The 26,076-nt window shown below is 41.4% G+C and overlaps 1 protein-coding gene across 1 annotated transcript; it reads right to left on the bottom strand.

Moving 5' to 3' along the window:
• Window positions 1-2,720: 2,720 nt before the first annotated feature.
• On the bottom strand, window positions 2,721-25,510 carry LOC134210484 (uncharacterized). The gene is made up of 5 exons (XM_062686531.1): window positions 25,373-25,510; window positions 24,436-24,513; window positions 24,176-24,210; window positions 13,072-14,299; window positions 2,721-2,777 (listed from the first exon to the last, which is right to left on the bottom strand). Exons 1-5 carry the CDS (start codon window positions 25,508-25,510, stop codon window positions 2,754-2,756), a joined length of 1,503 nt encoding a protein of 500 aa, XP_062542515.1. The 3' UTR covers window positions 2,721-2,753.
• Between the last annotated feature and the right edge of the window lie 566 nt (window positions 25,511-26,076).

The raw sequence follows: 26,076 nt of genomic DNA, 5'->3' as shown, positions 1-26,076 counted from the left end.
TATATGTACCGTTTGGCAGCGCAATGTTATTACTTGACACTTTACCACTTTACTAAAGGCACTGCTAAAACAGTAGCGTAGCTGACAAGTGGTACGGAATGCTGCCAGAAAAATGATAATGAAAATAGTGACCTATGCGAAAAAAATGACTGAACAGACAGCGCTGGGAGGGTGATCAAAATACTCGTACCCAGTAATGATGCTCTACTCTGTAAATAGAAACGGAATAACTCAAACGATTTGATGAACGGTTCAATTCTATTCGGCACCCTTTTATCCAACTTCACTTGTTAATTTTATGTAAAACTTCAACAAGTTAGAGCTCTCTGGTTCGATCTTTAGACACTATAGTTCGATCCACTTCATTGTACAGGACTAACATTCTCAATTTGAGTTCTCCAAATTAAAAAAAAATGTGCGTGATTTCGTTGTATGACGCTCGAATGTTTGCTACAGGATTACCACTCATTTGGATATTATACACGTAAAAAAATAACCTTATATGTTATGGCAAAAAACTATTCGAAAATACTTATACTCTTCATTATGCCATCTAATGAATGATCCCATATCAAAAAGCTAATAACATTCATAAGTTAATGAAAAGTATAAGTTTTGGAATGTATGTGACTAATGCGATGTATATGTTTTTTTTATACATCTTATTAAGCGCCTGCTTTTGCAAAAAAGTATTAGAAATCTTAATAATAACATTAATTTTTTTTTTACGTGTACATCTTACCCATCCTACACAGTGACTTTAGTGTTGGTGATTCTGTCTTTAAAGATCTCAATTGCAACACCCTCAACGCGCACAATCTCAAGAACCTCACCTCTCGGGTACATTTTCAATTCAGCGTAAGTGTAACATTTTGAACCTGCTGTTTCTTTTTAGAAACTTAACATTTTTGGAAAATTGAATGTAACTAAACGATACGCGAGGAGAAAAAAATTGGGCACTGCGTGTGAACACAAAAATATATAATTAATTGCATATTATTCGGCAACTCGGCCGTACGAAAACCATTTTTTTGTTAAATATCTTGGCTGTGCATATGCACAGCATATGTTTCGAAATGGACAAATTGATATGAAATTTGCGAAAAAGAATCCAAGTGTCTTGGAGGGACTCGAACCCTCAACCTCCTACTCTCTAGATAGGCGTGATAACCCTACACAACAAGACCACTTAAAGGTCACGTTTGCGGAAAAGCCATCAGAATCCGAGTACCAACCTCCACCGCGGTTAGCTCTCTTTTTGCAAATTGAATATCTTTCGGATGCTTGATTTGTCCAATCTCCACATGTGCTTTACTGTTGTATATCCACAGCCAAGCGAGTGCACATTGTTTAGAGAGTAGGAGGTTGAGGGTTCGAGTCCCTCCAAGACACGTGGATTCTTTTTCGCAAATTTCATATCAATTTGTCCATTTCGAAACATATGCTGTGCATATGCACAGCCAAGATATTTAACAAAAAAATGGTTTTCGTACGGCCGAGTTGCCGAATAATATGCAATTAATTGTAATCAAGTGTCGGTCTTTCACCGTCATTAGTCGTCTGAGTACACGCGACCGCTTACGTGAAAGGCAATCAAACTCATCAAATGCTTTAGCCAAGCAAGCCTTTGGCACAGCAGAGTGCGATTGAATTCGCATTCTATACCGTCCCGCCCAGACAGTTACTGGGCATGGAGTGCGATCCTCTCGTTTAATAAACAATGTGCACTCGCTTGGCTGTGGATATACAATAGTAAAGCGCATGTGGAGATTGGACAAATCAAGCATCCGAAAGATATTCAATTTGCAAAAAAGAGAGCTAACCGCGGTGGAGGTTGGTACTCGGATTCTGATGGCTTTTTCCGCAAACGGGACCTTTAAGTGGTCTTGTTGTGTAGGGGTTATCACGCCTATCTAGAGAGTAGGAGGTTGATGGTTCGAGTCCTCCAAGACACGTGGATTCTTTTCGCAAATTTCATATCAATTTGTCCATTTCGAAACATATGCTGTGCATATGCACAGTCAAGATATTTAACAAAAACAAAAATATATGTTAAAACGTCATGCATCAGACAAAACAAATAGATAATTTTGATAAGTCAGAATCACCATGGTCGTACTACATTCGTCAAAACGTAGTTTACGCTGTTCCATACATCGACATTCTTGATACCGCAAATGCCACGTAAAGTTGAACATTTCTCGCCCATGCGTCAAAAATATAGATAGAAATACAACGCAAAATTTGTTTTTTTCACATCGAAAATTAAAATATTAGAGTAACAGTTTCAACTTTGAAAAACAATTATGTTGCACCGTTAACAAAAACATGAATTTTATTTATTTGTTACTGTTGTTTTGAAGATATACACATTCTTATTTATATGAATTTATTTAATATAATGCTATTCAAAACGGGTTTGTTACATCTAATAACTTATGCCCTTTTGGAAAAATACCCGAGACATGTCGATTATTTAAATCACGGTGTACAGAAAACAAGGTAGGCTCGTTAGAAAAATGACACTTCGAATGTGACGCGTATTTTATCGCCACATGTTGGAGTACAAAAGTAAGCATGCTGCGACCGTATAGCATCGTCTCGGTCCAGCTTGTGCGAAGATAGCAGTGACGTCACATGTTTACATTCAAACTGAATGTTTACATACGTGATAAGCCTGCCTTGTGTTTTGTATGCCGTGATTTAAATAAACATCTGAAAAGAAACGGTTTTTCTATCGGACGCCCATCGGATCAGTTGGATCGCGCTACCGCTGCCTGAAAAAAAAAACAGTGCAAAAATAGCGTACGCAAGGAATCAGCAGTTTGAGAAAAAACATTTAAACCAGCTACAATTAGAATGTAAGGAATTGTAATTATATTTAAGCTACGGCTAAGTTTTATTACCACTTTTCTTTTTTTGAAATAGTTTTCGACGGATGGGGCTCGAAATTACGCAAGCAATCCAGGTGCCAAGCGCGGCGATTCGCTGAACTTCCAACGCTCAATCATTCTCACACACACGATCATACCTTCATGCATTCCATTCATGTTCCACGGCAGAATTAAGGGAATGCTCCGGAACCCGACGTTCCAATGTATCCGGCTGTATAGTGGACGTTTCCAGCTCGCAATAGTGAAACGACAAATCCCGCTGCTTAGCGCGCAACGTTCTGAGCCACTACTAGAACAATCCCAGCATCCCGCGCTTTTAAGAAATGGCTATGAAGCGTTCCTGTAGATGAGTCCCAATGTATGCGACCCACCTGCACACTGGTTGCCGAAATAGAGCTTTCTTATATTATGATCTATTAATGATCCAAAGAAAAAAGTGAGTATTATTATTATTATTTTATATTTTTGTAATGATGCTAAGCTATAAGAAAAGGTTACAGTTGAATACAAGGTTTATTTTTCTCTTATTTGCTTAAAATTGTCGATTACTTTTGTAATCATTGAAGTCTTGGATATTACTGAAAAATGTTATACATGAACATGTCTTTAAATCTTTCTGGTTTACCAACATTTCTCGTGGGTCTTTTTTCTATCTGCTCACCCGGAAGTTCTGCGTTTGCTGCGTGTTCTTGTGAAATTGTCTCGCTATGGTATTCCGGTATCATAGATTCAGTGTTCTGATTATCTAACGGTGCTAGTTTTAGATCGTTAACGCTTCTGGTATACTGGACACCGCGGTCACTTCTAACGACTACTTTAGCTCCGTCCCTCGAAAGTACGGTGAATCGTTCATCATTGAATGGTGGATCCAGCTTTCCTTTCTTCGAAGTCGTCATGAGCACGATGTCCCTGACTCCAATATGAGATGTCTTGGCTCCCTTCGACAGTCGGCATGCTTTTTATCTTGCAGTTTTGTCATTGCATCTAAATCTTTCACGGCTTCTCGATCAATGGTTTCCTCTTGTTTGGAATCCCACAGTGATGGAAATATTCCTCTGTGTTTCCATCCAACCAATAATTCGAATGGGGTAATTCCGAGTCTAGCGTGTGGTTTGAGATTGTTATGCACATGAACGTATTCCTGTAAGGCGTGTTTCCAGCTCTTACCCTCAAGTTTCGCGGCTGACAAAGCTTTTATGACTCCTTGATTTTGGCGCTCTACAGCACCGTTTGTCTGCGGACACAGTGGGATAGATTTTCGTATCCTTACTCCTTTTGTCTCCCAAAATCGAATAAATTCTCTGCTATGGAAGGGTGGTCCATTATCGCTTTGTAGAATGAGTGGTAAGCCCCAGGTAAAGAATATTTTCTGCAAGGCTTCATTGGTGCTAGTCGCATCTGTCGATCTCATTTCTACAACGGTGAGAAACCTTGAGTAAATGTCAACCAGAATCATGAACTCCCTGTAACCACAGCCTTGTACAGCCAAAAAATCAACCTGTAAAATCTCCCAAGGTCCTTCTGGTAGCTGGCGACTTGAGAGTGGGATTGGTGGATTTCGCCTGGAAATAACGACACAGGCGTTGCAATTTTTTACAAATTGCTCTACGTCGTGGCTCATCCGTGGCCACCAGAAGTATTCCCTGAGAATCCTTTTCATTGCAGGGCACCCTATGTGGCCCTTGTGCGTTTCTTCTATAGCCTTCAATCGTAAACCAGCGGGTAATACTATTTTGTCTTCTTTGAACAACATTGGGTCTAATGTTCTAAGATCCCTTTGCTGTGCCTCATAGCTTATAAGGTGCTTCGGCCATATTCCAGACTTCATGGCGGCGCGCACCTCACCCAGATCATCATCTTTCTCGGATTCTAATTCGATGTCTTGCCAAGTTATGTTCATGAAACCAGCTTCAAGGGCGTACAACAAATTGTTTTCATCTTCTTCTTCGAAGGGCTCATCCACCTGCGTTTTCGAAATCAGTCGAGATAGGGCGTCAGCTACGTTTAGTTCTCCGGGTATTCGCTTCACCTTGAAATCAAAAGCTTGGAGTCTCAATGCCCAAGATTCCGCCCGTGATACCGCTCGTTTGCTCAATTTATGTCCACTTCCAAAAATAAACTCATTAGCTTCGGAGTCAGTACGTATCACGAAACTTTTGGCAGTGAGATAAAAAGCAAACCTTTCTATCCCCCATACCATCGCAAGCGCTTCTTTTTGTGTTTGCGGATATCTCCTTTCAGCTTCCGTAAGAGCTTTCGATGCGCAGGCAATTACTCTCGCAGGCAATTACTCACCTTTGTCATTGAATTGTGCAAGAACAGCGCCTAATCCAATCGGTGAAGCATCGACGTAGAGCTCTGTATAATCATCAACGTTGAAATATCCAAGTTTAGATATTGCTTCCAACGCTGTCTCTTTCAGGAACTCAAATTCATTTTCTTCTTCACTGCCCCAATAAAAATAATCCGATTTCGCAAGTTCTCTCAACTTTGAAGTTTTGTCCGCTCTGTTCGGAATAAAACGTTCCGTGAAGTTGATTAACCCTAGAAAGCTCTTCACTTCCTGTTGAGTTTCTGATTTGCGGAACTGACGAATGGACTTCAGTTTTTCATCCTCAACCCTAAGTCCGTCATGACCCAGTTGAAAGCCGATGAATTTAACAGATTGTTTTCCGAATACGCATTTCTCTTGATTTATACGAACATTGTGCTCCTTAAGTTTCTGCAAAACTCCTTCCAAATTGTCGTCGTGTTCTTTCTTTGTTTTGCCGGATACCAAAACATCGTCGAGGTAATTACGGGCTCCTTTACATCCCTCAAGTACGATTGTCTGCATTATCTCCTGAAATATATCAGGAGCATTCGTCAGACCAAACGGGAGCCTCTGGAACCGATACATTGAGTTTCCCGCGAAAAAGTTTGTCAAGTGGCGTGAGCGTTCATCCAGAACGATATGGAAAAAGGCGCTTGTTAAGTCTATCGTGGAGAACCACTTGCATTCGGGCAAGTCGGAAAGAATAGAATCCAGAGTGGGCATCTTGAATGGTGTTCGAACAATTGCTTTATTCGGACCTCTGAGATCCACCACCAACCTAATATCGTGTTTACCCTTCGGTACCACCAAGAGTGACGAACAATACGATTTGTCCATTGAATCTGTAACACGCTCAATAATCCCGGTTGTTAATAAATCAAGAAGGCGCCGCTCGGTTTCGACTTTAAAAGCCGGCGGGATATTCGTAAAAAAAAAATTCTGGAAGGTGGCATGGACTCATCATACCGGAGGATTACTGGCGGCACATTAAACTTTGGAAACTCTTCGGACATTCCAGTGAATGAATTTCTCCAGGAAAGTTATCTTGGTGCTTGAAGTATCTAGTAAAAAGGGGAGTAGACATTGTCTTCTAGATATAGTAAGCGTAAACTCGTCTTGTTCAGTGGGTAGTTAGTTAACTTCTGATCGTAGTATATTTCTCCTATTCGATACATGTCTAAAACTACTTAATTCCCTTTTCTCTCTTCCTGCTTTCTCGCTTCTCTGAGCGAGTTCTCAAGCGTTCGCATAGGGTTACCACAACTCCTCCATCCTTAAGTTAAAGACTATAGTTCAAATAAAATTCAAAATATTTACAACACTAAATCCATTTAGTAATAATTTCACTACTCGAATGCACAATATTCATGCTTAATTGCTATACAATTTGAATTTACATTTGTACAATTTAAAATTCACTATTCTTTCGATTCTACTAATAGTAGACAAATTCACTTTTCCTTCTTTTCTTATTTCTTCTTTTAGAACGTCTTATCGGAACCACCGGGAGTGGATCTGATTCTTCTTCATGCTGTAAATCTTCCTGTGGTTCTACACTAGAGAAAATAAAAGAATCGGCTGGGTAGCCATAAAATTCGAAATCTTGAGTAGATTGGTCGTCGGATTCGGATTCTTCTTCATTCCGTCTTCTTTTACTTCTTGTTCCTGATTCGTTACTACGTCTCACCGAAATCGGTGATAAAACATCTGATGACGACGACAAAAGTGGTGCTTCTACAGATGACGAAACTGGTGCTGCTTCTGGATTTCTTACTGGCGACAAAATGAGTGCTGGATCATGCATTGGGGTCGCTGAACTCTCATGTGGGAACATTAAAGTTCCTTTACGGCGAGAGTTAGAAGATAGCTTAAGCTGACGCTTATGCGCCAACACTATCCTTCCCCCAAGAGAAATCTGGAAAGTAGCATCAGAAACCTGTTTTAAAAATGTGGCTGGCAACCATCTTCTGATGTCGGTTGGGTTAATGTTTTTGTAAAAAATCTGATCTCCATTCTTGATCTTAGTGAATGCGTCTGGCTTTTTATTAACTTGCGCATTAGCCAAATAAGAATCATCATGCGAGTTAGTCAAGTGGTTTTTAAAATTATTCTTAGGATTAATTAGGTCCATCAAGGTTTTTGGCTTATAGGAGAGTAATCTTTCTGAAGGAAATTGGCCTTTGTTGTCTAAGCAAATGTTGCGATAGTTTGATAAAAAATAAGCAATTTGTTCTTCAACATCTAAACTTCTGATCTCCGAATCCAGCATAAACTTTTTCAAAACGTCTTTTACCAATCGAACTGTTCGCTCTGCTTGTCCATTGCTCTCCGGATGGTATGGTGGACTTTTCATGACCAAAATCCCTTGATTTTTCAAAAAGGTTACAAAACTGTCTGAGTTGAATGGTGGTCCTCCATCCGTAACTACAACATCCGGCAATCCGTATCGAGCAAAAATCCCTAAAAGTATCTTCAAAACCTTTTTGCAGTCTGTTCCATGTCGCATGTACTCTAACTCGATCCATTTGGTAAAGCTGTCAACCACAACAAAAAAAACCTTTCTATCAAAATGAAAAAAATCAGCATGAATTCTGCTGAAGGGTTTAGTCGTCGGAATCCACTTGGAATAGGGAGTCTTTTGGTTGATCGCTGTCATTTGATGGCATATCGCACAGGTCTTTACGTAGTCTTCAACATCCTTGTTCAACCCGAACCAATAAACTGTCCTCCGAGCTAGCTGTTTGATTTTGCTGATTCCTGAGTGGTTCATATGAAGCATTTTGAGTACCTTTCGCTTCATACTTTCAGGAATAACCACGCGATCCTGGAACAAAACGCATCCATCGACCTCTTCAAGCTCCTGGTAATGTGAGTACACGTCAACAAAACGCCGTTCCAATCTCTGAGGCCAACCCTGCTTCAAATATTTCAAAATTGTCTGTAGGAACTCATCGCTTAGAGTCTTTATTGCCACCTCTTTGTGGCAATTTTTGACATATTCCCGTGCCCAATCTTTGGGAATCACCTCTGATAAAGGAAAACGACTGCAAAAATCGGCATTACCCATTCGGGATGAAGGCCGATACACAATATCGTAGTCATAAATGGAAAGCTCCATAACGTACCTCTGCAAACGTGTCACCGAAATGGAATTCTTACCCTCCTTTCCAAAAATACCGATTAGAGGCTTGTGATCGGTGTAGATAGTAAAATGCATACCGTAAAGGAATTTATGAAATTTCTTTACGGTGCTCACAACTGCTAACGCCTCGAGATGCAATATAGGGTAATTTTTCTGGGCACTGTTTAAAGAAAAAGAGGTAAAGCATATAGGTTTCTCCTCGTCCTCAACCAAATGTGCAATTACACCTCCTAATCCATAGCTACAGGCATCTGTTACTACTACAACTGGCTTATACGGGTCAAAATATTCCAAAAGGTTTGGGTTTAAAAGAAATCCTTTACAATCATTGAATGCTTTTTCACAGTTGTCAGTCCAACAATACGTCACGTTTTTCTTCAAAAGGTTGTAAAGGCAGCTGATGCGAGAAGATAAATTTGAAATGAACTTCGAATAAAAAGTTACAAGTCCCAAAAACGCCTTTAGTTCTGAAACATTCCGTGGAGCTTTCGCTTCACGAATAGTTTTAACTTTATCAGGGCAGGGAAGCAATCCCTCGTCCGTTAAAACATGCCCCAAATAAGGCAAACGCGTTACAAAAAATTTGCATTTCTTTAGATTTACCTTTATGTTGGCTTTAGTTAGCCTTTCTAAAACCAAAAAAAGTTTCTTCTTGCATTCGTTAAAGTCTTTTCCCGCTATCAGCACGTCGTCCAAACCAAGTACTTGGTCCATGACCTTTTGGAAAATTGCAGCGCTAGATGAAGCTCCCTGTGGGAGTCTGTTGTATGTATAGAGGCCCTTGATGGTATTTTTTTACCATGAACGAACGATCGGTCAAAAGTAGCTGAATATATGCGCCCTCCAAGTCCAAAGAGCAGAAAACTTTTGAACCCGAAAGTGTAGCAAACAGATCCTGAGCAGCAGGCAAAGGGTACGTATTCGGAAGCAAAACTTTATTGATAGATACTTTGCAGTCTATCACCAAACGAATATTTTTATCCTTTTTGACAATGGCAATAACCGGCGAAGCCCATTCGCTGGCTTCAACTGGTGTGATAACTTTTTGCTTTTCCAAATCTTCCAAATAATCAACAACTTGCTGTCTCAAACGCAACGGAACCTCATAGGCTTTTTTTAAAAATGGGTGTATCTTCCTTCAAGATTAACTCTCCCTTATAACCAACTATCGGACTAGAAAAATCTTTGGTGAAAATCGTCGGAAACTTACTCATTACTTCATCGACAACTGTTTGCTCGTCAGTCACGTCAATGTTCCCAACCATCAACGGAGGATTGTTAAATGTGTTTCACCATCCTAAATATAATTCGTCTAACCATGTACGGCCAACCAAAGGGATGAAATTAATTTTGCACCGTAAAAAAACCTTGCTTAGTCGTTTCCGGTTTCCAGTGAGCTGTACATCAACGCAAATTCTTCCAACTACATGCAATTTGTTTCCGTCTATCACAGCACGTTTTTTGTTGCATCGCTGCAGCTCACAGTTCTTGAAATTACAGCATAAATACAGCGGATTAACGTCCGCTGATCTACAATCAATCTTCATGATTAGAATCTTTCGATTGATTAAAACCTCCACATAGCAGGGATCACTGATCTTGTTGACTGACGAGATCATGAGACAAGGCATGCCATCAGAATAATCTGAATCTGAGTCTAAATCTTTCTTTAAACGCTTAAACAGTCCTGAATCTTTGTACTGGAAGATGGTTTTGGAGAATCAAGAAATTTAACACTGGCTTGGTTCTTACGCGGGCTTTTTCCATGCAAACGGTAGCAGAACTTTCTTGTGTGTCCAGTTCGCTTGCAAAAGGAACAAAGGTAAACTGGTTTACCTGAGCTTGCGCCTCTCTTTGCCTTGGTATCTACCATTGCTTCTACTCCTGGACAAAACGATCGATTTCTATCAAAACTACGGCTCCGGCTTCGGAATCTACTCCTAGACCGCGAAGCATCAGATCGGTTACCCAACCTGGTCACTAAACTAACGCGTTTGTCATCGTCGTGTTTCAATTGCTTTGTCCTACATGCCGATACCTCTGACTGAATTGAGAATCAACCGTTCTGCTTTAGCCGCAGACAAATCCTCTTCATCACACAGCCGTTTTTGTAACTGAGCATCATTCACTCCAATTACAAGCATGTCACGAATCGCCCTATCTTTGAATTCTCCAAAGTCGCATCTTTCAGCCAAATTCTTGACTGTAATTACAAAATCCTCTACCTTCTACCTTGCCTTTTACTCCAAAATTTTTAACTATGCATAACAAGCAATCGTTCTTGTCATAACGTTTCTTATGTTCATCAGTCATTTGTTTATACGTTAAGTCATTGAAATTCTTTCCTGGGAATAGCCTTTTAAGCTCTATGAAATCTCTTTTCCACAGACTGCAAGGAATGACGTTTTATAACGTTCTTCCGGAAATTCATTATGTTTAAAGATCCATTCCAGCTGTTCTTGGTATTGGCTGAATGGCATAGAGTAAGGGACGAAAGGATCGGCAATCGACGTCAAGGTCATCCTTCCCAAAGAAACGCACAAAATCAACAAAAATCAAAATGAAAATTGGCCCAATTAAAACACAAAATAAATAAAATAAATCTCGCTGAAGAGTAGAAACAAAAACAAAACCAACGTACCTGTTTAAACAATGCACTCGATGATCCAAGATCAAATGCACTCCACCAAATCCAAATCCAAATCGTCACCAAAACAGCACACAGCAACAAAATCCGCTCGATTTTTTCTCCGTCGAAGCACTTCTCAAAAAAAAATCCTCACAGCAGCATCCACCATAAACAAAAGCTTTCCTTCGTTGCACTCGATCAAAAAATATCCACGTAACAGCAGCAGCTCTGCGACCCAACAGCACCCAATCAATATTGTTCACCACCGGCACACAATAAAAACCAGCTGACCGACGGCTTCACACTCGGTAGTTCGTTGACCTCCGCAGATGCACTTTTCGATGCACTTTCCAAAATTTGCTGATTTCGACGCCGACACAAAACAATCACCGACTGTTTGGCTCCAATGCTCGGGTTGTCGGTAGTGGTGAAAACGATGTTAGGTTCTGATGCCACACTCACACTACTGTTAGCGCAACTGTCACCTCCGTCAGATTTTCCTTTTTGTATCCGCGTTCTTGGTCACTGATCCTCCTTCGGCGAACGGTTCACACCGAGAAAAAGTGTTTTAGTATTCGTGGAATTCGCATAAATGCTGTAAAATGTGGAAGACCAAAAATGTGTGTGTAAAAGAAAATGATCGTCGACAAAATTCCAACCACGTTTTAATTTTTTTTTTACAAAATGGCTTCTATTTAACACAATGGTTTATAAAAGATTTTCTCTATATGTTTTACACAAACCGTAAAAATGGCGTTTGAAAAACTTCTCATCACCACAAAAGAAAAAGCGATTGTTCTGGCGCAAATAGTTTCACATAAAGGAAAACTCAGAACAATGGCCGTCCAAACGTGAAAAATGGGTGGAAAGCAAAATACTTTGTCAAAGGAATACTTACGCCGAGTGTTCTTGAAACAAATGGTATATTTGGTAATCCTACCAAAACATTATAAAACTTTCACAAAATGCACGCAGTCACTCGCAAAAAATTAAAACCAACTGTAAAAACTTAACTTATAAAAATCCTCGTACGCCACTGAAGTATCTAGTAAAAAGAAGGTGGACTTTATCTTCTAGATATAGTAAGCGTAAACACGTCTTGTTTAGTGGGCAGTTAGTCATCGTAGTACATTTCTCCTATTCGATACATGTCTAAAACTACTTAATTCCCTTTTCTCTCTTCCTGCTTTCTCGCTTCTCTGAGCGAGTTCTCAAGCGTTCGCATAGGGTTACCACAGTGCTCAGATCGAATGGAAACATCCAGGCCCAGCTGTAAAACGCTGTATCTTATTGCCGTGTCTCTACCTAACAATGCTCGCGCGTGGTTGATAACGTAAAATTTTTCTCTGTAGCATGGTCGGTCATCGCTTATTGTCAGTTCTGCTACAAATGAAGCAAGGACATCAATATGACCTGAGGATGCGTACGCCTTTAGTGGCTTGTCAGTCCCGTGGTTAATAAACAGTAAACCAGAAGCATCTCCGTTCAGTAACTCTTCGAATGTATCGTTCCCAACTGTGTTCACGTCTGCGCCTGAATCGATCAGGAATCGAACTCGTGTTCCCGCAATTTTGCCATCTACTTCACCCATTTTATTGAAATACGACGATTGATTTACTCCTGATATGCTCACGTCCAATCCCTGAAAATTTGTCTTTAATTTAATAACTAAAGGTATTAAATTGAAGTGTCATAACTAACCACGCTTGTCTTATCGAGTCTACTATCGCATTTAAAAGAGTCTCCCATGGGTGCTACTCTATCAACGAGTGAATAGTCTAGTTGATGGTGATCTTCAATATGTGGTACAGATGTCTGAAAATTGGAATGGGTAACGTTTTTCAATCAATCGAAGATATAAGATTTATCGAAAAGTTTTTTTTTTTTGTCAAGAAACGGTTACAGTTTTGTACTTGGAAAAAATGACAACTTCAATTAACATTTTTATGTATCGGTATGTAGCGATAGAAAATTCAAACTCATATAGTTATATTTATGATAGAAGAAGAACAAAGATAATACATTCTTAAATTATTCATTTATCTTAAGAATGAAATAACCACAACAATTAAATCGAAGATGGTGAACTTACAGGATCTTTAACTGCTTCATCCTCATCGCGCTTAACTGCAGCAACTTTCTTCGACGTGGATGCCCCCTCGTTATCGTCATTGCTGATGCGTCGCTTCAATACCATGGCAGACGGCGTGCGGTGGCAAGCTCGCGCCACGTGTCCCATGCGTTGACAGTTATGACAAGTCTGCTGAATGGTCCAACAAACTGTAGGATTGTGCTGATTGCTTAAACATCTCCAACATCTGTATTGCTGTGTGGATGTACCTCTCTTATATGCACCACGACTCGTACCTCTTCCTGCAGCACCTCTCCAATTTCCACCAAATCTTTGTTGTTCGTTATGTGGGTTGCTCCGACCTCCATACCGATTAGTGTTGAATCTCTCGTTTCCTGATTTATTAACAGCAACAGCTGCTATCTGATTTGACTGCGGCACTTGCTGGTGGTTTTTTGCGTACATTTCTTCGTTCATCTCATCCATTTCTAATGCTCGGACTTTATCGAGTAAATCTCCCAGCTGTCCACCTTTACGCAGAAATTTTCTAGCGAGTTCACGGACTTTGCGATTTGATGCATGGGTTTGCACCGCATCTGCTACCTGCTCAATCAAGATGTCTTCGTTGAAATCGCAAAGTTTTGCAATCGCTATCACCCGTTTAATGTATTTGGAATCTGTTTCTCCTTTGTTCTGGCCCAACGATCTGAGCTTTTGTCGTTGCATAAACAAATATTCGCGCGACCCAAAGAACAAACTCAGCCTGTGGATCGCATTCGAATACGGTTCAGTGCGTGTGTCTGGCGATTCAGGACTTGATACGGTTCCCTCGAGAACGTCGAGTAACTTGGGTCCGGCCTTTATCTTGAAGATGTTCATCTTCGTCATTTCATCAGACACTCCTGCTAGCTGCATAGACGCTTCGAGTAATTCTCTCCATTGCTCATAAGATTTGCGATCTATGTCGTCCTCACCGTCGCTTGGTTTGCATTCCGGAACTTGCATCGATGCGAACGATAAGTTGCTCATAGACGTCATCAAAATAGAATTCTGATCGTCCGTCAAGTTGTTTTCATGCATAGTTGAATGCAATCGCACAAAACTTCCTTCAGTAGATGAATTCTCTTGTTGCTTCTTGTCTGATTGTGCTTTCTTCAGCTTGGATCGTAATGTTATGTTAAGTTTCTTTTCCTCTTCAAGTTGTTTTGCCAATGCTATAGCATCTTTCTTCGACGTTCTGGTCGACTTCCTGTCGAATTAATTTAAAATGGCGATGTTATAAGTATGCCATAACAGTAAGGGAATTTTAAGGTTTACTAAGAGAATCACTATGGTTCGAAATACATCATTTAAGTGATGAAGCAAGAACATCCTTCAATAGTTTTCTTTATTTCTTCCAACGCTCACTATAGAACGCTACACACTTATTCATTCAAGAATTTGGTTTGCTAATTGTTACGAATTAACGTTCACTTCAGAACGCACCAATTCGATCGAGAATTGGATTTTGTTTGGATCCGACCGGATCAACGTCCACTTTAGGACGCACCAATTCGATCGAGAATTGGATTTTGTTTGGATCCGACCGGATCAACGTCCACTTTAGGACGCACCAATTCGATCGAGAATTGGATTTTGTTTGGATCCGACCGGATCAACGTTCACTTTAGAACGCACCAATTCGATCGAGAATTGATTTTGTTTGGATCCGACCGGATCAACGTCCACTTTAGGACGCACCAATTCGATCGAGAATTGATTTTGTTAGATCCGACCGGATCAACGTTCACTTTAGAACGCACCAATTCGATCGAGAATTGGATTTTGTTTGGATCCGACCGGATCAACGTCCACTTTAGGACGCACCAATTCGATCGAGAATTGGATTTTGTTTGGATCCGACCGGATCAACGTTCACTTTAGAACGCACCAATTCGATCGAGAATTGGATTTTGTTTGGATCCAACCGGATCAACGTCCACTTCAGAACGCACCAATTCGATCGAGAATTGGATTTTGTTTGGATCCGACCGGATCAACGTTCACTTTAGAACGCACCAATTCGATCGAGAATTGGATTTTGTTTGGATCCGACCGGATCAACGTCCACTTTAGGACGCACCAATTCGATCGAGAATTGGATTTTGTTTGGATCCGACCGGATCCACCGAAGCAATAAACTAATATCAAACAGATTCTACTGTGCCGTCTCGTGACGTATGTAACGGCACAAAATTGGAAAAATTGCATTTTTTTTCAGCGCTTCTGGAAGCTATCTGAATCTTTAATCTATTTCATGCCTTTACCCGCAAAAATTCTAAAAAAATGAATTTGTTGAAAAAGTATGTTGCATCTGAAATCCAATATAGCCTATGACGCCATTTTGAATTTGTTACACTCGTCTCTAGTAAATCGCCATTTTCAACTACAACATTTAAACCATTTTTTATATTTTTTGAAAATAGAATCATCTGAAAATCTAATCCATGCATTTACGGGGTAAATAAAATTTATTGAACAGCTAGGTCGCCCCTGAAATGCAACATAGTCATGACGCCGTTTCGAAATCATTTCATTCATATAGTTTCCAGCCGAAATATTTAAATTAGTTTAATGATAGCAAAAATAAAGCATCTAAACTACCAGGAATCTTTGGTTTCTTGCACATTTAACAAAAACGCCATCTTGCTTTCCTTAATTTCAAGCCATTTTTTTTTCAAATTTTTCAGGTCACATTTCTTTTTTTTTTCATATAGATCCCTAAACATTTTTCTGTTCGTGGCCGAGAATAATTAATTAACTTTGGGATCGTGTACTTCGTTTGGTTACGTATTACTGTACCTTGTAGGCGGCGTTCGCTTAATGTGATTGCGCAGTAGTTGCTACAATCCAGCTTATCGCCCTTTCGTAGATGAGACACACGATACCTTCCATCACTCCTGCAGCAAAACTACACTCCTCAAAATCTTAGTAATGACCCAGTGCAGCGCTCTAGCCAGTGCCTCACCGCCGTGTTTAAATAGCTCTCCTGGTTGATCAGCAGGGGCTTTGTTCTTCAGCCTGCCAATCTCCTCTTGGATTTCCTGGAATTCGGAGCCAGTAAAGATTATGTCCTGCGCGCGTTCTCCCAGGTTACATCCCCACCATACCCGAGCAGCACAAGTCAGTTAAAATCTGGTTGCAGCAACTTGAGATACTGCATTAAATCTGAGCACATATGAGTTGCAGTAACTTGTCATGTAATATATTATTGCTGCTGGGGTACCGCCATCTTGTCTGCCCATCGCCATTTCAGGTGTTCTTCGTAGTGCACCGCCACCTTTGGATGCCTCACGCTCGTTCGTAGAAAGGTTCCGTTTATGTCATACATATCAAGCTGTGGCACGCTGGCACATACGTGAACGGTTTAACTTCTCCATAGAACTTTCGATGTGTTATAGCGCGGTACAGTTGCTCCGTCTCTTCACGGTCTCGATCTTCCTGCTGGCGCTTTTTCCTCCGGAAAATCGAGTTTTGTCTGTTCCGCGCACCAACATATCATTCTCGTTCGCCCTCGTGCGGTGTTGCAGCAATCTCGCCCATGCCGTTTCTTCCTCTCCACTAACTGCTCACATTCGCCGTCGCCGCCAGTCGTTTCTATGATTCGAAGTACCGTACCAAGTGCAGCAGTTGCGGTGCTAATGGCAGATCGGATATCTCCGCATTCATCTTCAAGAGGCGCTGCGCCTACAAGCTGCTCTTCCGTTGGGAGTGCCACTTCCAGCTGCTGCGCGTGTTCTTGGGCTAGTCCGCGTCTTGTAGCCGCCCAAGCCGCGGCGTCAACTACGACGCATGTTGTACACCGTCGAGTTTGGGCACCGAGCATACTGTAACGAGGTGGTGGTCCCGGATTCAATATTCGCACTGCGAGTAAGTGCGGACGTTCGTGATGTCGGAAGAATTTGCAAATCGATTAGAACGTGGTCATTTGGTTTTTCCGTTTCTTGGTTGGAAGTGATCTCCGTGTGGCCTTGTGCTGGATGTATTTTTGCGGGGAAAAAGAAAGTGCTGGACTACCATTCCGCGGGAGGCTGCGAAGTTTATGCATCGTTGGCCGTTGTCATTCGATACGGTGTACAGACTATCGATCCGATGACCGGTCTGCACATTTCCTCCCTTCCTACCTGTGCGTTCATCTTCGATGATATTTGATTTTGACGTCCCGCAGTGGGCATCCATCGTATGTCTGCCGGCGCTGTGCGTAGAACGCTTCTTCTCGTCGTCAGGTCTCCTTCATTGTGGGCGAGGTACGTTGATGATGCTATAGTTGAAAAACGGCATCCTCCAGCTTGCACATCCTTGCGTTGATTGGCGCACCTGTCGCGTTGGCGCATCTTACCCAGCACTATAAGCCGGTTCCCAGCTCGTTGGTGGTGCACAGCTTTGGTGGTAGCCGCTCGATGCCTTTCCACTTTCTGTCCTGTCCAGCAAATCTCCTGCAGCGCCACGACATCCAGTTGCGGGGATGTAATTCATCGTAGATCATCCTGTCGCAACCTGCGAAACCCGCTGACTTGCGGTTCCATGTTCCACTTCCAATCATTGATCACTGTATTCGTCGCCTGGGTCTTTACCGATTATATCGAATCGCATTATCACTTATATTGTTAGTAATGATTGGTTTCAGGCGGCGTATTGGGCCTGCGCAAACCTCATGTCTCGTCAGAGGCCGTCGTGTCAGGGGCTGTTGGCACACCTAACACACTAAGACTTGGGCTTGTGCGCTTTGAGCGGCTTTTACGATCGCTTTGGTGGGGCCTACTTGCGGATACATGCAGCTTTTTATAGAGGTTTAACAGGGCCCACTGTCAAACCCCACACATCTAAACCGGCCCACAGCTCGCAGATGGCCTGGGGAGGGGGATCGTCAAACCCTTGGACATAGTCCCTGCTGCCCACAGTGATCTATGTAGTCAATGTTTTTGATTATATTAAAATGGTTCATAGGCCACCAGACGGAACGGATTTTTGCATAATGGTAATTTCCGCCCTGAAATTTTAATTGACATTGGCACAATCAAATTACATCAAAATTGTAAAAAAAAAACTAGGAGGACTATGAAAATGGCAAAGTGCAATCGTTCAAGCATCAGGGGGACAAAAAAAGGTCAAAATTTGAATCAATCTAGTCCTCACCAGTGGATTAAAATGCCTGTCTTGAACTGTAAATCTGACTGATGGTCGTGTTGCATGTGGTCATCACTAACCTAGAATTATTATAGCATGACAGAAAAATCCATGAAACTTCTGTGACATTTTCTATGCGACATAATATGTGTCTAGAAACGAAACTAATGGAATATATTTTAGGGTATGATGAATGCATCACCAATGGAGCTAAATATTTGAAAATAATACAGTTAATATAGCTGAGCTCGCGTTTTGTGCTTTCTTTGCAGATTTGGGATTTATAAGTTTTATTTCCTATTTCCGGGTATTGGTCACCCGAAATGAACAATAATTAATATTATGAAAGCTCGATTTGCATATACTGGCAAGATTCAAGAAAGATGAACGGTTTACGCAAAATTTATACAAAATGCTTTTTCTTTCACGCAGTAAAACCACTAGAAATCGATTTCGTTGAGCCATTTTCTTACGTTTATTTTAAAAATTCACGTTCACGGATTATCGATATTGATTTATTGCTTTTTCAGCGGGCAGCTTTCAAAACCATTTGAAAACCAAATCAAATATGACGATAACATGTGTCCTTGAAAGTGTTTGTATGATATTTTCAAAAGTATGCTGTTTATTAACGCTGACGGCGTTCGTTCTCATTAAAAATTCTAAGCTAACATCTAGCGTTGACTACGACTTCGGTATATGTGCCTATCATATTGTAATAAACGGATCCTATCCTGAACTGCAATCAGGTTACGTTGTCTTCCTATCAATCATTCCGTTACAACAATCTATAGTGCCGTGATCCAGGGGAACATTAATATTTTTTAATTGTTTTGTACATATTTCTCCGTAAGTGGCTTTTCTCATATTTTAAACAGAGTACTGCAACATGTATAACGTATTATGCAATTGTTCTTGATTATTTGATAATTTTAAACTGGTTTTAAAAATTTTTATAGGGTTTTGACTCTTCAATTTAATTAACTTTGATCATCAAACGTTTCAATCATTTTTATCTATGTATAAAGGCAGCGACGGTAAACGCCTTAAGGCAATTATAGTTGGAATACTCAGTCAGAACAAATAAAAAGTAATGAACAACCAAGAGAAAATAAGATTACTTATCACACAATTATACGTACGAGCATATTTTTTGTTATTATTTTGGTTTTTGGTGCTTTGAAATATATCTAAAAATATCATTTTTACTTAGAAAATCAAAAAAAAATCTGGCTCAGATAGTTAAATATTAAATTATTTAATTGATTTTTAAGTCTGTAAAAACGTTCTTTTTCCAGAGCAGCAATAGCTTTTAAATATATAAGAAGTGTCTCCTCGTTTGACGATTTATTGTTTTGAGAAATCTTACTCGGGATATAAAATGACGATACCTCAGTACGAAAGTGAACTCCGGGTTTGAACCCGTCCCTATGAAATTTTTCATTTTTAAATTATTTTGTTCTTACCCTACCCGCCATAAGCCTTTACGTAATAAGTGTGCAGCCAAAGCAGCAAACGAAACAAAATTGTTTATTAATTTACTTTTTCTAAAGCATCACTTAGCTTTTATGACTGCTCAGAACATTAATTCTACATCACATAGTAGATAGCAGTATTACATTCACGGGCGGCACGAATATTGTCACATGATACGAACGACTCATGGGTAATACATTCATTGCATGAATGGCGTATTATTCTACAACACTATAATTGTCACAAGAGAATGTTGTGCAACATTCTGTCAGTACAAACAATGTGACATGATAATGGCAACAAAATATTGCCTATTACAATCACTGATTCCTCCTGCTGAAAAAAAATCATTAAAAATAATATCAATTCTGCTTTCAATGCTTTGTTTTCATGGGATGAAATTGAACTCTAGTCTTAATCACTCGTCAAAGTGAGCCAATGATATTTAAATGGTCGCCATTAGGTGCAAGAACGTTACCTTTGAGAACAACTAACGTGCAAAGATGAGTGCTGCCCTCACTCGAGCTCCGCCATGTGGTCTTGTTTTAGCTTCAAAGCATCGTTCAACAAAAGAAGAACTGCTAAATTGGCGAAGCTACCTCATACTTTACGTTTACGTGACACATGCCATGTATGACGTCCAGAATCGGCAATATTCAACTAGTCAATACCCAGGATAATACGGATTACCAGGACAAACTGACTATGCATTTCGCGTTTAAGTGCCGCGAAATCGCTTATTTTACTATCTACAAAACATTTCTCAACAAATCTCATTTAAATGACATTTGAGTAATTTATGTAGTAGTTATTGCTATTTTATTTATGCATTTGAGAGTTGACAAAATTGTCGACTTGTGAGTAGATTTGCTAAAGTCAGACAACAACTTAAATTTAGTCTGCTCTGATAGCAGCATAACCATTGAGAGCTACAGTAGTCGAGCTCAATGGAGTCTATAAATTTGCAAAAATAATCTCATATTTTCGATCTTCATTTTGAGCCGAAAGGCTGACCCCACCAAGTAGTTCCCCACACATTTGGCGTATCAAATGCTAGTGAAGTTGTTGTTGCTTTTAGGTTAGTACAAGATTAATATCGATAAATTGACCGATGCATGGGGACGAGCTTTGCTCACGCCATGCTGGCAGATGCTATCCACTGTAGAGGCGAGCTACGAGCAACATTTGAGCCATACAGGTGGTATCAGGAAAACTAGGTTTTGCGATTACAAACGTCTTCTTTTTTTTGGCACAAAAATATATTTTCAGTTTGGTCGTTTGTTAAATAACGGTACATTTATCTTTGGGGCAGATCTTGCTTATTTTTTCTGACTAGACTTTCTCGCGTCCATCCACCGAGCCGCCACAGCAGCAGCCACGCAGTGGAACATTTAATTGGCGACGCTCGACTAATCTTGCCGTGTGAAATTTCACCCGAACTTATCTCCATCCGGATGCTTTCACCTGCTGACCGCGTCATGTTCCGGTTATTGTCGGTAGTTTAAACATTTATTTTAAGTAATGCACAGAGCTGAAGAGGCGACCGCTGACTGAAAGTTGTTAATAGATGACGATACCGTTTGCCAAAAAGGAGAAGAAAAATGTTAGATCGAAAGCATGTGGAACGATTTATGTCTTTCATCTACCCTTTCACGCAACATTGTAGCCCAGTGGTCTGCAACGATTCACAAGCGATTGTTCTCTTAAATGTCTGTGGAAAATGCATGGTATTTTACTAAATTCACATTCTTTCGACTCTAGCGAAACACCGAACAATAGTGAATTAGGATCTAAGTAACGCATTAAGGAGGTGCGATTCTTAAATCCTTGTGATAGAAACGTTATCTTACATTTAGCCACCTGCTGAGGGAGGAACTTGACTGGGAAAGCGTTACGACGATGCCAAATTCCTTCTCATTTTTTCTTCCACCGCCAAAGACTGAGCAGGTGAAGCCAACTTCAAACAAAGATACGAAGATGCCATGCCCAAGCCACTAATCGGACCACCCAATCCAAAAATCCTGCGCGTTGGCTAATAATCTGGTGTAAAGGCTAGTCCTCCTTCCATACTGGCTGGTGATAATTTCGAAAGAAATCGAACCGCACTGGACAGGTGAGCCTTCCGCAGGCCACGTGGGCGTCTGATAGACCCCTGCTGGTGATTCATTATCTAGTTGATTTATCAATTTCCGGAAGCAGATTATGGATAGGTAAACGAGAGAATGATGAGTTTATTACTGGAACTTTGCGATGTTATTGTTGAAAAATAAATTTTGATTTTCTCAAAACAAGTTTTCTGAAGTTTTGCCAGTCACAGTGCTTTTTTGAGATAATGCGTCATCTTGTGGCGACTTTGGCAACTATAAAATCATTCAAGTGACCATTTGCTGACTCAGGGTAATTGATCAGAATTTATTTCGGAGGTCCACCAAATTTCGTTTCATTTTGTTAAATCCATGAGTCGTTCTAAGCAAATTTTTTTAATCCCATTAGGAAAGTTTTGATTACCTCCGATTTGCTGGCTTTTTTCGGTGAGTCTTAAATCTTCAGTTTCTATTCATTTCGCTTGTCGCTCCTTGCGGTGTCAATCTAGTCTGTATATTCATTACTCTTATGTACTCCCTTTCGTTTGATTGAATTATCACCGAAAAAATCCAATAAATTAGTACCGATAATTTTTGTAATGGTTCAGAAAGCTGCAACTTTTCTTAAAGATCGATTTTCCTTAAGATTTGTGCATCAATGCAAGGACCACTCATTGACCAAAAAGATTCAGGACATTCGGAGGATTGATTAATTCCGGAAGTTCATTCTCATAGACAACTGTGACTTTTTTTAATCGTTTGTTTTCAGCATTCTGAGAGCAAAATCAATGCTTGTACTGCTCTTCGGCCTTAGATAGCCACTAAGTGGTGCTCCAGGAATAGAACTATGTATATCAGTGGAAATACTCGCTTCACGAGTAAAGTGTAATTTTAACTACTTAAAACGCTGCATATGCGCGAACCTGCTGCCCACATTTTCTGGTGCTTGCTTTGTTCGCGGGGACAAAACAAGACAGAAGTAAGACAGTATTTTGGTTCGAGAGTAGAAGTTATGGTCGCTCAGAGTATACCCATCAGTTCCTTTGGAAGTTCTTCGAAATTTCTTCCAGGAATTCCTTCAGTTCCTCAAGAAATTCCTCCGGGGAGCTTTCCTGGAAGTTCACTCCAGAATTCCTCAAGGAGTTCTTCAAATTCCTCAGGAGTTCCTCGAGGAATTTCTTGATTTCTCCAGGAATTCCTCCAGAATTCATCCAGTTACTCCAACAATTTCTCCTGGAGGTTCCTCCAGAATTTCTCCGAGAATTCCTACAGGAATTCCTCCTGAGATGCTCACTAATTCCGCAGGAGTTCCTCCAGAATTCCTCCCTGGAATTCCTCCCTGGGTTCACTCCAGGAATTCCTCAGTAATTCCTCCGGGGGTTCCTCAAGGAATACCTCCAATTCCTCCAGGAAATCCTCCAGGAATTCAACCAGGAGTTCTCCGGGAGTTCCTCAGGAATTTCTCCGCGGGTTTTTTTTTGAAGAATTCCTCCGGGAGTTCCACTCCAGAATTCCTTCAAGGAGTTCATTCAGAAATTCTTACAGGTTCCTCCAGGGTACCAGGAGTTTTCTGCATTCCTTCAGGAGTTCTCTAATTCCTTCGGGAGTTTATCCGATTCATCTGAAGTCCCTCAAGGGGGGCTCCATCAAGCTCATCCTCTTTTGGCAATGCTGCCTCAATATGCTGCGCGTATGCAGTGGCGACATCAAATTTGCTTCAATTTAACTGGGTCGTACCGGCGGCTGTCAGTACCGTATTGTCGATTACGGATAGTTTTTGGTGCAGTTTAACTATTACCTAATAGGGGCGTTGAACTTTCCAACAGCCTGTCTGAACTCGACAGGAGGATCTTATTCGTTCGATTCTGTGTTCGCCTCGCCGGTTCGGATTCGTAAAGAAACGGTAGCACGCGCGGAGAAAGGAATCCCGTTTCGATTGCTACCGTTTCTGTACGTTTCCCGTGTTTGTGTGCTCGCCTACAATACCGCCTAGGAAAATCCTCGCGGATAAGGTGGTCCAGCGGCGAATTGATCATATGCGAAAAGCGGTGAGAGATTCATCGCTGACGCTTCGATCCAGTGCGTGACAGGTGCCAAGTGCAAGTGAATCGACTCTCTAGACAAAGTGGATGCTGCGTTTGCGGAGGTTCAGGACACCATCGAGCGACTGAATGAGTGATGATCTGGAGGCACATCTTACCGAAAGAGTAGATTTCGAGCATCGGTATTACATCACAAAGTTATTCCTGCTTTCAAACTCCCCACCAAAAGTAATCAAGCGCAACTGAACTTCTACCTCCGCTTACCGCAGATCGACCTCCACGTTTCAATGGCGATTTCTTACGTTGGTTTCATTCCGTGATACATTTTTCGTCCGGGTTCGTAAAATGCGGACATACCAGCGGTCGCCAAACTGCAATATATTTTGCAGTCTCTGGAAGGGAACGAAAAGATACCCACGGTCAATCGATACCGAAGCCGACAATTGCAGCTTGCGCGGGACGCAGTCCTCAAGCGACCGACAACTGTCGATTCCTCAAGCGGCAACTTTCCGGGCACTCTACGATTTACCAGCGGTGAAGCAGGAGGTCTGCTAATCGCATCCACAGCCTGATCGACGTTTTCAGCGCCATAAAGGCCCTGAAGAAGCTGAACGTACCTGTATGGAGCACTGGGACACACCGCTGGTGAATATTTTTTTTTTGTCGTACAAGCTGGATTGATCCACTTTGCGAGCCTGGAAGGAGAAGAATGGTACGCAGGATGACGTGAAGTATGATTGCTGGTAAATTACTCTATCAGCGCGTACGAGGTGCTAATTCAGTAGATTTACGAAGAGCGCCATCAGCATCCAATGCCGTCAGCAAAGGATTGGCCGGCAACATTCCAAAATGTACCAAAAATCAAGTTCGCAGCCAACGCCATGCATCCCCCAATTCCTCTCACCGTGTCTACTGTCTTGTTCGAAAATCACGTCCTACGCTGCTTCACGATCCTGCTATATCCAAGTTGTCATGGAGTTCAACCGTGCCATCTACTATTCCGTTCAACAACCGTCTCCGTCCACTAGTGTGGGCACTCGGAGCTCACTCCTCCCAATGTCAACATGGCAGTCGAACTGCATGCAATACTGTTTTGTTGGAAACAGTTTGTCCTCAATGTCGTTGATGATCACAGCGGACGAGTACCAGGCAAGCTTTACTGGACTCGCTTCAATGTACAGCTTCATTTGAAGCCACTGGCGAAGCTACTATTTAATCGGTCAAAAGTGGGCATATCCGCCAGCAGGGATCGGCCTCTCCACGCACAGTGTGAAAAGTGCAATTACCGCTACCATCCAATCGAGAACACAGGAGTTTCGATGAAGCTACAGTTCCTCATTCTTTAAAATCCTTCGGCACAATTTATACCATACTCAACATCTCATCGTGGAACATTCTCAGGGTTGGTCTCTTCGACCCTCAATTCTAAGTCCCAGGAGGATAAGCCTCATATCGGTGAAGCCTTCTATTATTATTATTATTTAAGACTAAGCCGAAGTGAGCCTGTGGCGGTATCATAGAAGTCTTCTCCATTCGGCTCGGTCCATGGCATACGTCGCGCAACCCGCAGTCTACGGGAGGTCGCAAGTCATCTTCCACCTGATCATCCACGCCTTGCTGCTGCGATTCCTCGCCTTCTTGTGCCCGTCGGATCGTTGTCGAGCTCATTTTCAGCGGGTTATTGTCCGACATTCTGGCTACGTGCCGGCCCACACGCAGTCGTCCGATTTTCGCGGTGTGAACGATGGATGGTTCTCCCAGCAGCTGATGCCAATCGTGTTTCATTCGCCTCCTCCATGTCCGTCCATTCTCTACCCAGTACCAGCACGTTATTCTTTCGAAAAGCTTCCAGTGCGCGTTCGTCCTCCACGAGCATCGTCCGTCTCGTGATCGCGTAGAGACTACCGGTCTAAGTGTAGCGTTTATGCCAGATGTCAGTTTTGGTACGGCGTGACTCTTTCGATCGAAGACGTCTTGCGAAGGTCAAAGTATGCACATTTCCAGCCACTTGCGCTCCGAATTCTCTGCTGGTATCATTTTCGGCGATCACCAGTGAGCCCAAAGTACACAAATTCTTCTACACCTCGATTTCGTCACCACCGATGCCAACTCGCGGTGGGTGGCTCATGTCTTCTCTTGAACTCTCTTCCTATCATGTACTTCGTCTTCGACGTTTGATGACTATCGATCCTTGGCTTCCTCTTCAGTCTGATGTAGGCTTCTCCATCTTCTAAAAGTTACGTGCCATAATATCTATG

This window comes from Armigeres subalbatus, chromosome 2, assembly GCF_024139115.2.
Source record: "Armigeres subalbatus isolate Guangzhou_Male chromosome 2, GZ_Asu_2, whole genome shotgun sequence".
NCBI classification, from domain to species: Eukaryota; Metazoa; Arthropoda; class Insecta; order Diptera; family Culicidae; genus Armigeres; species Armigeres subalbatus.
Note: the sequence above shows the minus strand (reverse complement) of the source record. Positions and strands in the feature narration are given on the sequence as shown.

Excerpts from the sequence above, each read along its gene's own strand:
- LOC134210484 (XM_062686531.1), bottom strand. The coding sequence starts at position 25,510 with ATGTCGGACAATAACCCGCTGAAAATGAGCTCGACAACGATCCGACGG. Across the intron at positions 24,514-25,372 it reads TAGACTGCGGGTTGCGCGAC|GCTCGCAAAGTGGATCAATC; the intron begins GTATGCCATGGA and ends TTCTCCTTCCAG. Across the intron at positions 2,778-13,071 it reads ATGAAGCAGTTAAAGATCCT|GCAGCGGTAGCGCGATCCAA; the intron begins GTAAGTTCACCA and ends TTTTTTTTTCAG.